The 12,560-nt window shown below is 46.4% G+C and overlaps 1 protein-coding gene across 1 annotated transcript; it reads left to right on the top strand.

Moving 5' to 3' along the window:
- Positions 1-5,654: 5,654 nt before the first annotated feature.
- FNDC10 (fibronectin type III domain containing 10) lies at positions 5,655-6,335 on the top strand (the record flags this gene model as incomplete). The annotated part of the gene is made up of 1 exon (XM_082776827.1): positions 5,655-6,335. The coding sequence occupies one exon, from the start codon at positions 5,655-5,657 to the stop codon at positions 6,333-6,335; it is 681 nt and encodes a 226-aa protein (XP_082632953.1).
- Between the last annotated feature and the right edge of the window lie 6,225 nt (positions 6,336-12,560).

Here is a 12,560-nt window from a genome sequence, read left to right as displayed (position 1 = left end):
AGAGTCCCTTCCCTGTGACCCAGCTCTGCAGCATTCTCCTTGCCAATGGATGGTCGGTCAAACCTTGCTGGCAGGACCCAGCTGCAGCACCCCAGCAGCACTGCCCATCCTCAGGCCCTCAGCAGAAGTTATCGGGCCACATCCCAGCTTCTATCTGCCTCTTGGACCCACAGCATCCATCTCCCTCCCATCCTGTCCAGCTTCTTTTGATTCCCCCAATGTCCACGTGGATTTCACAGAGCTAGGATAAATGATGCTGCTTCAGGACAGGTCCGGTTTTTAATCAAGTTGGGTACCCCTAGTGCTTTGTTGATTCAGTAGATAAAGTCTGTGGTGCTCTGCTTTACTCAGCCTCCAAAACATGTCTGGCTGCCTCAGCCAGACAGAAGGGATGAGTCAGCTGGAGTCCCTGGAACTTAAAATGGTGGCAGCTGAAAGACTGGGCTTCGTCATGCCATCTCCAGGCCTGGGACATGGCTTCATGTGAGCAGGGCAGAGCTGTCACATCCCCACACCATCCCTAATCCCTCACCACCCTGTGCTCTGGGGGCTCACTCATCCAACAGCTTGTTGGTGAAGGTCCTGATAAAGATTGTGGGAGAGATCTCTGCTCCCTGTTTGCATTTGACTTTTTAATGCCTTGTTTTGGGGAGTATTTTGTGGCACTTCTAGACACTTGGAAAAACAACATTTATCTCCCAATAAGTTTGGCCTTTTTCATTTCAGGCAATATTGATTTTTCTTCCAGTGCTTCTAATGGAGCTTGAAATTAACATGTCAGGGGTTTCTGGTTGTTCTGTTTTTATTCTGCCTCTGTTTCTTACCAGGACAATCATCAGTCTAAGTCAAACTCTGGGGTTGCCTGGAGTAGTTAATGTGGTCGGCTCTGCTTGCAATGTGTGAAAGCAACAAGAACAGTTTTTTCCAGCTGGTTCCCTTTCTAGAGCTGCATTGTCAGGGCAGCTGGGTGGTGCTGCTGGCTGTTACAGAGGCCAGGGAATCATCTCATTAGGACCTCACAGACCTGACCTGCTGCTGGCTGGAACTTGGAGGATATAGACGTGCACTGAGACCAGGAGAACCTCGCTGTGACAGCTTGGAGCAGTGTTCCAAACCCCGTGAGAGCACTGACCTCCTCCTGGGAGGACATTTGTTCTGGCTTTTTGGGAGCACTCACAACCCACTGAGCTCACTGTGAGATTGCCCAAGGGACCTGAAATGATTAACGCCACGTTAGCTCTTTGCATTGCCAACCTTGCTGCATGATGCAGTGCTGCTCAGCCACCACTGTCAGCTATAAATAGCTCCGTCAGGATGCATTAGCTGGAGCTGCTGCTCTCTGTTCAGATGCATCCGCATCAAAAATGCCCCCAGTGCTCAGGTAGGTAGCTGCGGTGTTATTGTTTCAGCGGAGGATCAATGACAACACCGTCTGTGGCACGAATTTCAAGTCTACGTGCCCGAGCTGCCCCAGTGGGAAACGCAGTGCTGCTGTCTGCTGAGCTTCATTCACTCCTGCTCTTCCATGCTCCTAGCCTGTGGCTGTCAGAGTGCAGTCTTTTGGACAGCGAGTGAATCAAGAGCTGGAAATAGAAGCCCGGGAGGGTGAGACCACGTGCTGAGTCAGACTGCAGGAGCTAGCTACAGAAGGAGGCAAATTTGGTGCTTTTGCGTGTCTGGGATGAGTAATCCTCGGAGCTGACTCGGAGGGGACTGTAGCAACTCAGCCCTAAATGTAAAGCTCCCTGCTGGGGGAATGCTTTAGCAACCGTATGTTGCATGCTGCCCTTAGCAGAGTGCTGAGCATCCCGGCTTCGGGGCTTGTCTGCTGTGGCTGTGTGCAAGACGAAAATTGGTGCAGTGCTGCATAACCCCTTAGCTGTGGGTGGTGGGTGCTTCCTTGCCTGGCCTCCAGCAAGTTGCCCCCATTTTGGTACAAGTTCAGTGCTTCCCCTAACGGGAGACAATAAACCAGTGGGAGGGAAGCAGGAAAGCAGAAAAAGTGTTCACATGGAGCCAGTGCTGGCAGACTAACCAAGCCAAAACGTGTGTTTTTGGTTTTGTTTTTTTTGCCTTTCTTACATAAATAATTATCTTTTGCCTAGAGACACAGTGCAAAGCCAAAGGATGCAGTGCAGGGTTTAAGGTGTGGCTAACCTGGAAGGCTGTTACAACTTTCTGATGGGTTGCTCTTTCCTTTCCTTTGGGCTCCCACAACTTGATGCAGAGGAGATTTCTGTAAACAAATGCATTTCCAGGGTTCACGTGGTGGCAGTGGTTTGGCCACATCTCTAGTCAGATGATGGGAATTAACAGTACATTCTGTGCCTTTATAAATGAAGGCAGAGATGAGGAAAATATGCCTATCAATTAGTTAAATTGTTAGGCTCGTTACTCATTTACATGGCATTTTATAGGGCTTAGAATGTGACAGGAATGAGATGTTTTCTTGAAGGCATCTGAAATAGTTGGAGGAGAAAATGCCCCAAATGCTTGCATGTTGTAGGAGGAACCGTCTGCACCTCCACAAACCAAGAATGTCCTCTCATTTATATATATATGTGTATATATATATAAAAAATGACGTAAGAGATTACCACTTGTTTCTCCCCATGACTGGTGATCATATCCTATATATTTTGAGTGTGGCTGTTGGAAAATTTCGCGATTAAATACAAGTCTAACATGGACTGGTGGAGCTTAGGCCTGCTGTTCTCATTCCTTCTTCATACCTTGCAGCAGCACACAGCTCCAACTCAGCCACCATCTTCGAGCTGTTTTGTGTTTGATCACCTCTGGAGCGAGGCCTGCCGCTTCTGCTGACCTTGGTGTTGCTTTAGTGTTAGTGGAAGTCAATATACATGAAAAGGGTGAGGCAGGCGTTAGATCCCTGGCAGTGACTGGGCTGGTCTGTAACCTGGAGTTCATGTGAATGAAGACAATGTGGAGATGGAAGGAATATTTGTCTAGATCCCTTTTTATTCAACACAGATGTCTTGTTAATAAAGAATGAGAATACAGGTGTACCCTTGCACTGCACACCCCTTGAGCCAAAAGGTCCCAGGATGACCGTGATGGCCCAAGGATGACTTTAACACCTGGTGCCAGATCTCTTTGACCACTGAAATGATGGTAGCTCTGGAATGCCGTCTGCTAGGAACAGCAGCTGGGAGAGCTGCACAGGGCTTAAGGAGGCAAAACTGGCCTGGTTTGGGTCCCTGCATCTCCTGAACACCCTGCACTGCTCAGAAAGGGCCGACAGATTGTCATTCCTGCATCCTTGCTGGAACTTCCCCAGGTAAGTTGGCCTCAGCCACCACGAAGTGCCTTCAGCAGCACAGCACCTCCTCATGTTCTGTGATCACCAAGTGTTTTCGGAGGAGAGCACCTGGTACTATGCTGTTAGCATCCTTTTCTGTGCTGATCTCATTTTCCATAATATCAGTAGGTGCTGCTCAGTATCAAGAGATTTCTAACAACTTCCTGTAGGGTGCCAGAAATAAAAGAAAAATCTCTGCATATGTATTTTAAACCAAATTTAAACTATTTCACAATACTAAATATTTTTTAAGTAAATATTTTTAAGAAATTAGACACTTTGAAAAGTCTTTCGGCCAGGAAAAGGAGTCTCAGTATGAGGCCATTTGGTCATGTTGATGCTCCATGCATCTAAAACCAAAACTATTTTAACAAGTTCCACATTGCTCCAAGTTACACTGAATGTCCTAAATAACAGCTTCATTGAAGTCCAAAATGTATTTTTTTTTTTTTTGGAGGGGGGGGGGGGCGTGGCTGTGAAATAGAAATAGGCTTCAGAATCTTACTTTTTTATTTTAAGTTTATATCAGACAATAAACATTTTTCATTAAAACTTCCACAGTTTCTGGGTTGCTGTGCATCTCCAAGTAGCTAACCCCATAGAAGAAAAAATACACCAATGCTTTTAGGTATATTGTTGGGGTTTTTAACAATATAATGTGATAATCTTTCTACTTCCCAAGGTTAAATGTAGACAAATGTGTATGTTCTGCTATAAGGAGGAATGTTCCATCTGGTCTTACTGCCCTAATGGCTTTTCCTTTCCTTTGTGTGTAGATGCCTGTTTATAATATTTACTTTTGACCCTTCTTTTTATTAATTTATTGCTTGCATTTTTGTTTTTACTAATCTGTCAACGTTCCTGCTCTGCATTTAACAAACACCAGTTTCTCTCCTAGTCTCTTTAATTGGATCAGAAATCAACACCACCTTAAAGATCTGGGCCGGGGCTGCAGAGACATTGCTTTCGCTTGGCCACGATACTAAAAACATGCGGTTGAACTTGCTCTTTGTTCTGCAAGCAGTAGTTAAAACTGTAATATGTACCTGTGTGTCCACTCCACTAAAACTGTGGGGAAGGAAGGTGGCCAGGAGACGGCGGTGGAGATCCTGTGCACTCTTCTTGCACTGCGTGTCTTGTACACTAAGACCCAAGAGATGCTTCAAGTCTTCAGATGGGTGGTTCTCTGCTGCGGTCTGGGGAAACCTTCACAGATTTTTCACAGAAATTTGCAGAGGTCGTTTTGGGATGGCAAGACATGGTCCTTTCCCTTCCAAAGGGTTCTGCAAGAATGTTGAAAGGTGGCTGCCTGCGTGACTACATGCTCCTAAAACTACATGCTCCTAGAAACTGGCAATTTGGGGAGAACAAAAGGGAGGAGGGGTTAAATTAGCTGTCACCTGTTTCCTTTTTTAATTAAAGTAATTTTTATTAGAGAATGTTGTCGATTCTGTTAATTGCAGAGAGTTTTAGATCCTTAAAGTCGGTCATTTTGTGAGCACTAAAGCTTAGTTAAATGCCATTCTGTATTTAGAGCAAAGGGAGAGAAGCATCCCAGCTTCCAGCAGGATTTATGGTCATCCACAGCTTTTTTGCGTGGATGGAAAGTAAGCAGCTCAGAAGCCAGGAATTAAAAGCTTTCAGGGCACAATGTGAAACCTCATCAAAAACATGAACACACATATCCTCGCAGTTATGGGCGTGCAGAATGAAATCTGCAAACTGGAAAAGACAGGACTGGGTGCAACTTTTACCAATTTAACTGAGAATTGTTAGGGGCTGTTTGGGTGATGTCCCTATTTCTGCTTCTTTCAGTAGCAGGGGCTCTGCTGCTTCCACGTGTGGAGATCCATGGGGGGCTGCGTGGGGTGGTCTGGCTGCGGCCAGGAGCTGCCTTTGGCCACCCCTTACTCTGAACCTCTTTCTCCTTGTCCTGGGGGGTGCCGAGACCCCCCAGTTTTACCCCTGCTAGCAGCCGGGCTGTGGGAGACGCTGGTGGTGATGCTGCTGAGGTGCTACAGGGGGTCTTTCTCCCTGAAATTTCCCTCAGAATCTCCCCTCCCCAGGCCTCAAATCGCTCAGCAACCAACAAAAACAAGAGGCAGAACCCCCCCCAACCCCCATTTCTCTCCCACCCCCGGCTCCCCCGGGACCCTTCTCCGGAGCCGGGCAGCCGGGGCCAGCCGCAGCCCCGCAGCCCGGCGAGAGTTAATGGCGGAGCCGCCTCTCCATTGGCGGCCGGCGCGGCGGCTGCGGAGCCCGGGGGCTTATAAAAGGGGGGCCCCGGAGCCGGCGGAGCTTTGCCGAGCCCCGGCTCCATGCCGAGGCGGCCGGCATGCCCAGCCCGCTGCCGGCCCTGCTCGCCCTGCTCTGCCTCTGCGGGCCGCCCCCCGCCGCCGCCCCTCCGGATGAGCAGCAGCAGCAGCATCACCAGGAGCAGCAGCAGCAGCAGCAGCCCTGGTGCCCCTACAAGGTGCGGGCCGAAGGGGCAGCAGCAGCCGGCCGGCTGTGCTTCAGACCCCCTGCCCGTGGCTTCCAGTGCTCGGCCCGAGCTTGCTTGGCTCACCGCTCGCCCAGCGGAGCCTTGGTGGCCAACGCGCTGCGCAACGGCAGCGTCCTGCTGCAATGGGCCCCGCCACGGCCCGCCGCCGGCCTCCGCGGCTTCGCCCTCAACTGCTCGTGGGACGGCACCTACACGCGCTTCCCCTGCGATAGCGTGGAGCTGGGGGCCTCCTGTCGCGACTATCTGCTCCCCGAGGCGCACGGCGGGGTCCGCTATCGCCTGTGCCTGCAGCCCCGCTATGCCCCGCCGAGGCCCGCGCCGCCCGCACAGTGCGTGGAGTTCCGCGTGGAGCCCGCCGCCATGAGGGACATCGTCGTGGCCATGACGGCTGTCGGCGGCTCCATCTGCGTCATGCTCGTCTTCATCTGCCTGCTGGTGGCCTACATCACCGAGAACCTCATGAGCCCAGCCGGCGGTGGTGCCGCCTCCTCTGCCGCCTCGCGTCGTGCGTGAAGCGTGGCTCCACAACCCCACCATGGCCCCGGGCTGCTGCTGAGCTTTTCTTGGTTCTTCTTCTCTGACAGAGAGAGAGATTTGGGTCTCTGAGCTCTGCTCCTGCCGGTTCTGCTCACGGCGTCGTTGGAAGCTTTGGTTGGATTTGGGTTTGGCTTTGCCGGGCTCCTGGGATTTGGGGTTTTCTCGTGTGTTTTGGAGATCGTCATTTGCGTAATGGGGGGTTTGCAGCCTGAGCTGTGCTCAGGGGCTCAACCTGTAGGATCGCAGTGGATTAAAAGTGAATGGTGGCAAACATCCACAAGTGCCAGAAAAAGTTCTGCTGCTAGGAGCAAGCGACAGATCCCACAGAGGGCCCGTCCGAGAAGACTCTCAAGAACATGCTCGTTTTAAGCCTGCGCTTAAATCTCCTCGCTCCAGACATGCACTTTCAATTAATTTATTTATTTTCCCAAGGGGGAGCATCATTTAAATCCACAAGAGAGAGCAAGCCCCGTGCAACCCCACAGCCCTACAGCTAGCTGTGTGTTTGATCCAAAGCCCACCTAAATCCCCCTCTGATTTACGTGGGCTTTGTATCGTGCCTTATGCTGCTCCCAGGTGCTGGGGGCTGGCAGGGTTGCGTGACGGGGTGGGAGCCCTTTGAGTGACCAGAATGGTGGTCCCCACAAAAACAGATGAAATTAGTAGCGGATGGAGCTCCATTTCATTGCGGAATTATGAACTGATGCTTAGGTATAAAATAAGTGCAATGTAAGCGAACACCCATCACTGCCCTCTTAAATCCCCCTTTTTTTTTTTTTTTTTTTTTTTTTTTTTTTTTTTTTTTTTAGGAATGCCACGTGCAGCCGCACTGAGGTAAAATCATCTGGAACACAAAACCCACTAATGTTGTAGCCGAGTGTTTTGAGCATAGGAACACTCATCGTTAACTGCTCACTCAATGCTGTAGTCAATAAGGTTTTAGCCATATTCGAGTATTAATTCTCTTGTGCCTTAGTGTTGAGAGTTTGTCCCATTTCTCTTGGTATATCTGTTCCTGTAGTCTTCATAGACAACTGTATCTCCCCTCGTGTTTTTGTCTCTGAAACTGGTGTGTTCTTTTGTTTTTGAAAACAAACTTAGGCTGGTCAGTACTTGAACTTCAATATATCCATAAACTAGAGTCAGTTACCATCTGAGAGCTGGTGTGTTTAGTTTTTATTTAGTGCTGTTTGTATATAGGTGACTGCTGTAACAGACAATGACTTTGTATCACTTAAACGTACCTAAAGCAAAAGTAGGGGAAGGGCTCTTCTGTAATGGGGTATTGCTATTAAAATACTTCAGTTTCCTATGTGATCTGTGTAAGTGTTTATCACTGGTGAATAACCCATGTGCTTTTCTTTTGTGAAATAGTTTGTGAAGTATAAACTTGCTATTAGAGGGTAAATACAGAAAGTATATGCAATCCTTAAAAAAAATGCAGTATTTGTACTAATCATAATCCCTTCAATAACTTCAATAAGCGGTTAAGGAGCTGAAGGACTCTATTTCACCAGGCAGAAATACCTGTTTGTTATTCTTGCTTTGTTTGCTTTCTCACATGCAGCTGACTCTAAATTTAACAGCATTCTCTTTTTATTTATTTGCCTGTGTGCTTGATATAAGCAGCCTGACAATATCTAGAATCGCAGTAATGGAAGGACAGTGTCGTTCATTGTCACTGAAGGACAATGTCATATTTTTTTTATCGCTAAGGAGATTGGCTGCTCAAGGAAAAGGCAATCATGTTTTATTGTATCTAGTGGTTTAGTTCAGTGAATTTAAACACCGAGTGAATTTGGACCAAAGGTCTTTCAACGGTTTCAAGTCAGTCTTTCCTGTAGCCAGTTCTGTACGGGACTGCTGGAGTGCCACTGATTTTGTATATCTCTGTCAGCCTCTGTCAACCAGTGTTACTGTTTTGTTCCTCATTTGTTGTGGACTGCCAGATGTGAAAATTAAACGTGTTACTGATGAGTCTTGTACCACTTTGGCATTGACCTTAATAAATTAAGAAAATAATGAAAAGAAATGAAGAAAATCACAAATATTGAATGGTTCAAGATTTGTTTGACTCACGAAGTGAACGAATATGGTCATAATGATATTGTATTGCCTAATGTAAAATTATGATAACATTATCAGAAATATGAAAACAGGTATTCTCTGAATACTTGATTTTTGTTTATGAGAGGTTTAGATCACAGGATAATTAGGTTAGAAGGGACTTTTGAAGGCCACCAAGTTCAGCCTCCTATTCAAAGCCATGTATGCAAACTCACTGAGCCAAGCCCATTAATTATGGTAGCCAGGTGTCTGGATTTGAGTATAAATGATCCCTGTTTGACCTCTGCAGGAGCTTTGCCTTAGTTCCCAAATACTTCTTCCTTTGCCAATTCAAGCTACTTCATTTCTTGTGCAGCCAGCACTATTCATTGCAGTAATGCTGATGTCAGGAAACTGAGCACCACATCAAATTTAATTCATGGATTTTTATGTGACTATTTTCACTAAGACACCTCTGCACTTAGTGATAGGATATGGCTGTCTGCTAAAACAGCACCTTTTGTATCTACTACAGAAGTTATTTGTAGTCATCTCACATCTTGATGCATCTGCCTCTGTGGATTGCCTTACAACTGCATGCTGGGCAGAGGAGAGACAAGCAAGAGCAAAAGATGTAGAACAAGAACATAAATCCTGCTGGAGGAAATTCTGTAACTCTCTAAAGGATTATTTTTATCAGTGTTTTGCTCTCCATGCATTATAGATGGGATGTGGGAAAAAACATCTCATAGCATCTCATTCGTTTTCAGTGGGTTAAGTTTTAATTGGACACAGCTTGGTGTCTGGAAAAGAAAAGAGTGTTCCCTTTTCGTGTGTGTGACATTAAGCAGAACATCTTTCAAAGAATTGATAACTGGTAGTTTTGTTGATTTTTTTTTTTCCACTCTGTCATGAGTATAGAAATTCCTTATTTGTAATAGTGGGAAAAAATCCATGTCAACAGACTCAATATTCATTTGACTCCAACAAGCCTTTGTGTGCAACTGCAAGTTAAAGTAAGCTTTATCCAGTATTTGCAGCAATTCCCAAAGCATGCAGAGTGCCTTGCAGAGATATAATCAATCCTAGCCTGTCCAGGCAGCAGTAAAGTGGCAGTATGCTGATTTATAACTGCCAAGAAACTGGCCATTATGTACCTAATGCTTTAGGAAACAGTGGAGATCGCTTCTAAGGCAACTGCACAGTCTCCCTATTTCTATACAAGTACCTGGGTGTTAAAAATCCGTAGGGTGCACTCTTAGGTGGTATATAGTCTTGCATTTATCTGGTAATTTCCAGTACAAATATCAGGCCAGGTCCATTTCCGCGAGAGTTAAAGTGGAGGATGATATGCTTGTTAACAGGCTTGTGTGTTTTTGTTTTGTTTTGTTTTGTTTTCTCTCTCTTGTCCTGTGTTAAATGTGAGGAAAACAACAGCTTAGATGGAAGCAGCTCAAGCTCAGCCTGACCCCTGCTTTGAATCTTCTGGAGGAAGCAGTCTGAGCCTTAGGCAAAGAATCTCTCTTCTAATTCCATTAGGGTACTTTCTGTGGTACATAAAAGGAAGGGCTGCTCGGCTTTGGAGGTGCAAGTTAAAGCTGGTACTTTGCTTCCATGGAGACCTGGAGTTGAAGTCTTCGAGACTGCTGCTCTATTTCACCAGCATGATCCAAAAGAAAGGCTAGGAAGAGTGGGCTGAAAGGAGAAGTGACAGATAACAGTTAACCGTGTCACATTCCTGTTAAAGGCTGAGTAATTATAGCAGCGATGCTTGGATGGGTTTTCTTGCAGCCTTAGCCAGAGCAAATACACCCTGTCTGGTGTTGCTTTCAGCAGTATCTGAGGGTCATGCAAAGAGGTAAGGTGTTCTGAGCATTGAGGGAAGGATGTAGAAAATAACACAGCCTGGTTTAACTTCCACAAATTTCTGCACGTCAAGCAATACACAAGGCTGGAGTCTTCACACAAACCTGCCCTCTCAAAGTGCTTGTGTTGACTCTCTTCTATTATTGGTATTGCTCTCAACTATCTGGTTGAGGCTGCTCGTCTCTCTCATGCCAGAATTGATCTGGTCCTTCCTTATCCTTTGCTCTTTCTGGTGAATTCTACCCCACTGGAGTAATGGAGTTGCCAAAATCACCCTCCAGGTGCCTTCTGCAAACCAAGAAAATGTGATTTCCTTCAGCAGGAGAAACAGCCCAGGACACTGTCTTTACGTGAGTTTAAAGGATTGAGGTGTACTGAGTAACATACCCTGAGGTGTCTCCAGTGTTAAGCAGAGGGAAGACAAAAGCTTGTGTGTAGCTCCTGCTTTCCAAGAGAAAGCTCCCATTTCCACAGAGAAAAGGGGGAAAAGGCTTTTGTGCAAAGTGCACAGTGTTTGGGATTGATCCAGGGGGTCAAACCCATTTACTTCTTGTTAGGGGTGATTCACCTCTCCATCCAAACCCATCTTGGGAGCTTTCCTCCATGGCCCAGCTCAGTGGAGCCACTGCAACATTTGGCTGCCACCTAGTGCTGAGAAAGAAAACAAGCCCAAATTCTCTGCTTTTCAGGGAAAAAGTGATTGCTTGGGTCACTTGAGTCACGTTCTGAATAATGGAGTATGTGGCTTACATTGCCAGGCAAAAGGAACTTATATGTGTGTGAAATCTGGGAATAGGACACATTTGGGAAAAAAAGATGCAAAGGCTGCCAGGAAAAAAATATTTGGTATTTATGAAACAGCTTTTTGCAGAGATGCAATTAAAGCATTGCATTACAAACACAGAGTGAAAAAAGTCCTCAAGGCCTTACATTATAAAATTGGAGTAATTACTTCCTGGGTGTTGGAAAATTGCCTGTATATCAAATGAGACAGGATTGTGTAGTAGCTAAATTGGGGGACTGGGATCTGGGGATGATTAGAATGTATCACCTGCTGTGGTCACAGCAAATTATGAAATTTCTGTCTGGGCATTTGTAGATGAAACATGAGGACGTGTATATATATGTGTTCCTGAGACTCTTCAGAGCTGTAGAAGTACTAAATATAAATCATTAAGAGCCCCTGGCTGTGTAATGAATTCATGGTGGTTGCAGGTAATATATCAGCATGTTGAAGTTGAAGAATGTCTTGTAGGTCCTACTTTTAGAAGATGAAAATGCAGCATGAAATGCAGATTTGTGCCAGTGAAATTCCTTTTAAACTAGAACAGATTTCCAGAGAGGAAGACAGATGCACAAATGGAAATGAATTTCCTGGTAAGAGCTGTGCGATGTGTCAAAAACCAGTAGGTTTTGAGTGCTGAGCCTGTTCCATGCCTGCCTTCCAAGTGGCCCTGCTAGGGTCGAAGCTACCACAGCCATCCTCCCGCTGCTTCTATAAATGACAGGGCTCAAGTGCTGACATATGAATTTTCCCTTGGTGTCCTCATGACATGAAGGGTACCTTGGCTCACGTAGGTGACACTTTTCTCTTGTCTTTTTAGTTTGGAAAGGCCGTACCATGGTCTGGGAGTTTTGGGAAGACCAAAGTTTTCATTATGGTGTGGTGCAGGCCTCGGACAGTGATGGAGTCAGTCAGTATAGGTGCAGTTGTTACTATTTTCTAAATTCTCTCGCATTTTTTAAGAGAAAGATTTGAAACTAAAGCTTGGATCAAGACCTTCCAAACACAATCTAATCAGTGGATCAACTGTGGAGCTTTCTGGGCCTCTTGAGTAGGGTCCAGACATTTCACATGTGGAATTTCACTTTTGTATGGAGAGCTGGAGGAGCGGGAAGCAAAGATGAGACACCTGATGAATTATAAACGAGGTCAGTTGATGTTACAGGGCTACAGCCTTATCATAACCTTATTCCCTGCCTTTATCTGAAGAGTTCTTGAGAGCCTTTATCTTGGAGTCTGTTTATAAGGAAGTAAAAGGCTCAGAATCAGAATTTATTGGAAAGCAAGGCTCCTGATGCGAGCTACCTGCAGGAAGCACAGATTTGTGTACCACACAGAACTGGAATTGAAGAGAAGAAAACAGGAGGGGCAGCAACCGAAGCGCAGCGTGTGGAACAACGCCGGGAATCACGCCGCTAACCCACACGGAGCGCTGAGGGATCCCTCCCCACGGCTCCTTAACCCCAGTCTCCGGTGTTTGAGGGGTTTGAGTGGAAACTGTGCGT

This window comes from Aythya marila, assembly GCF_965140915.1.
Source record: "Aythya marila genome assembly, chromosome: 21".
NCBI lineage: Eukaryota > Metazoa > Chordata > Aves > Anseriformes > Anatidae > Aythya > Aythya marila.
The sequence above is the reverse complement of the archived record's forward strand: the minus strand, read 5'-3'. Positions and strand labels throughout refer to the sequence as shown.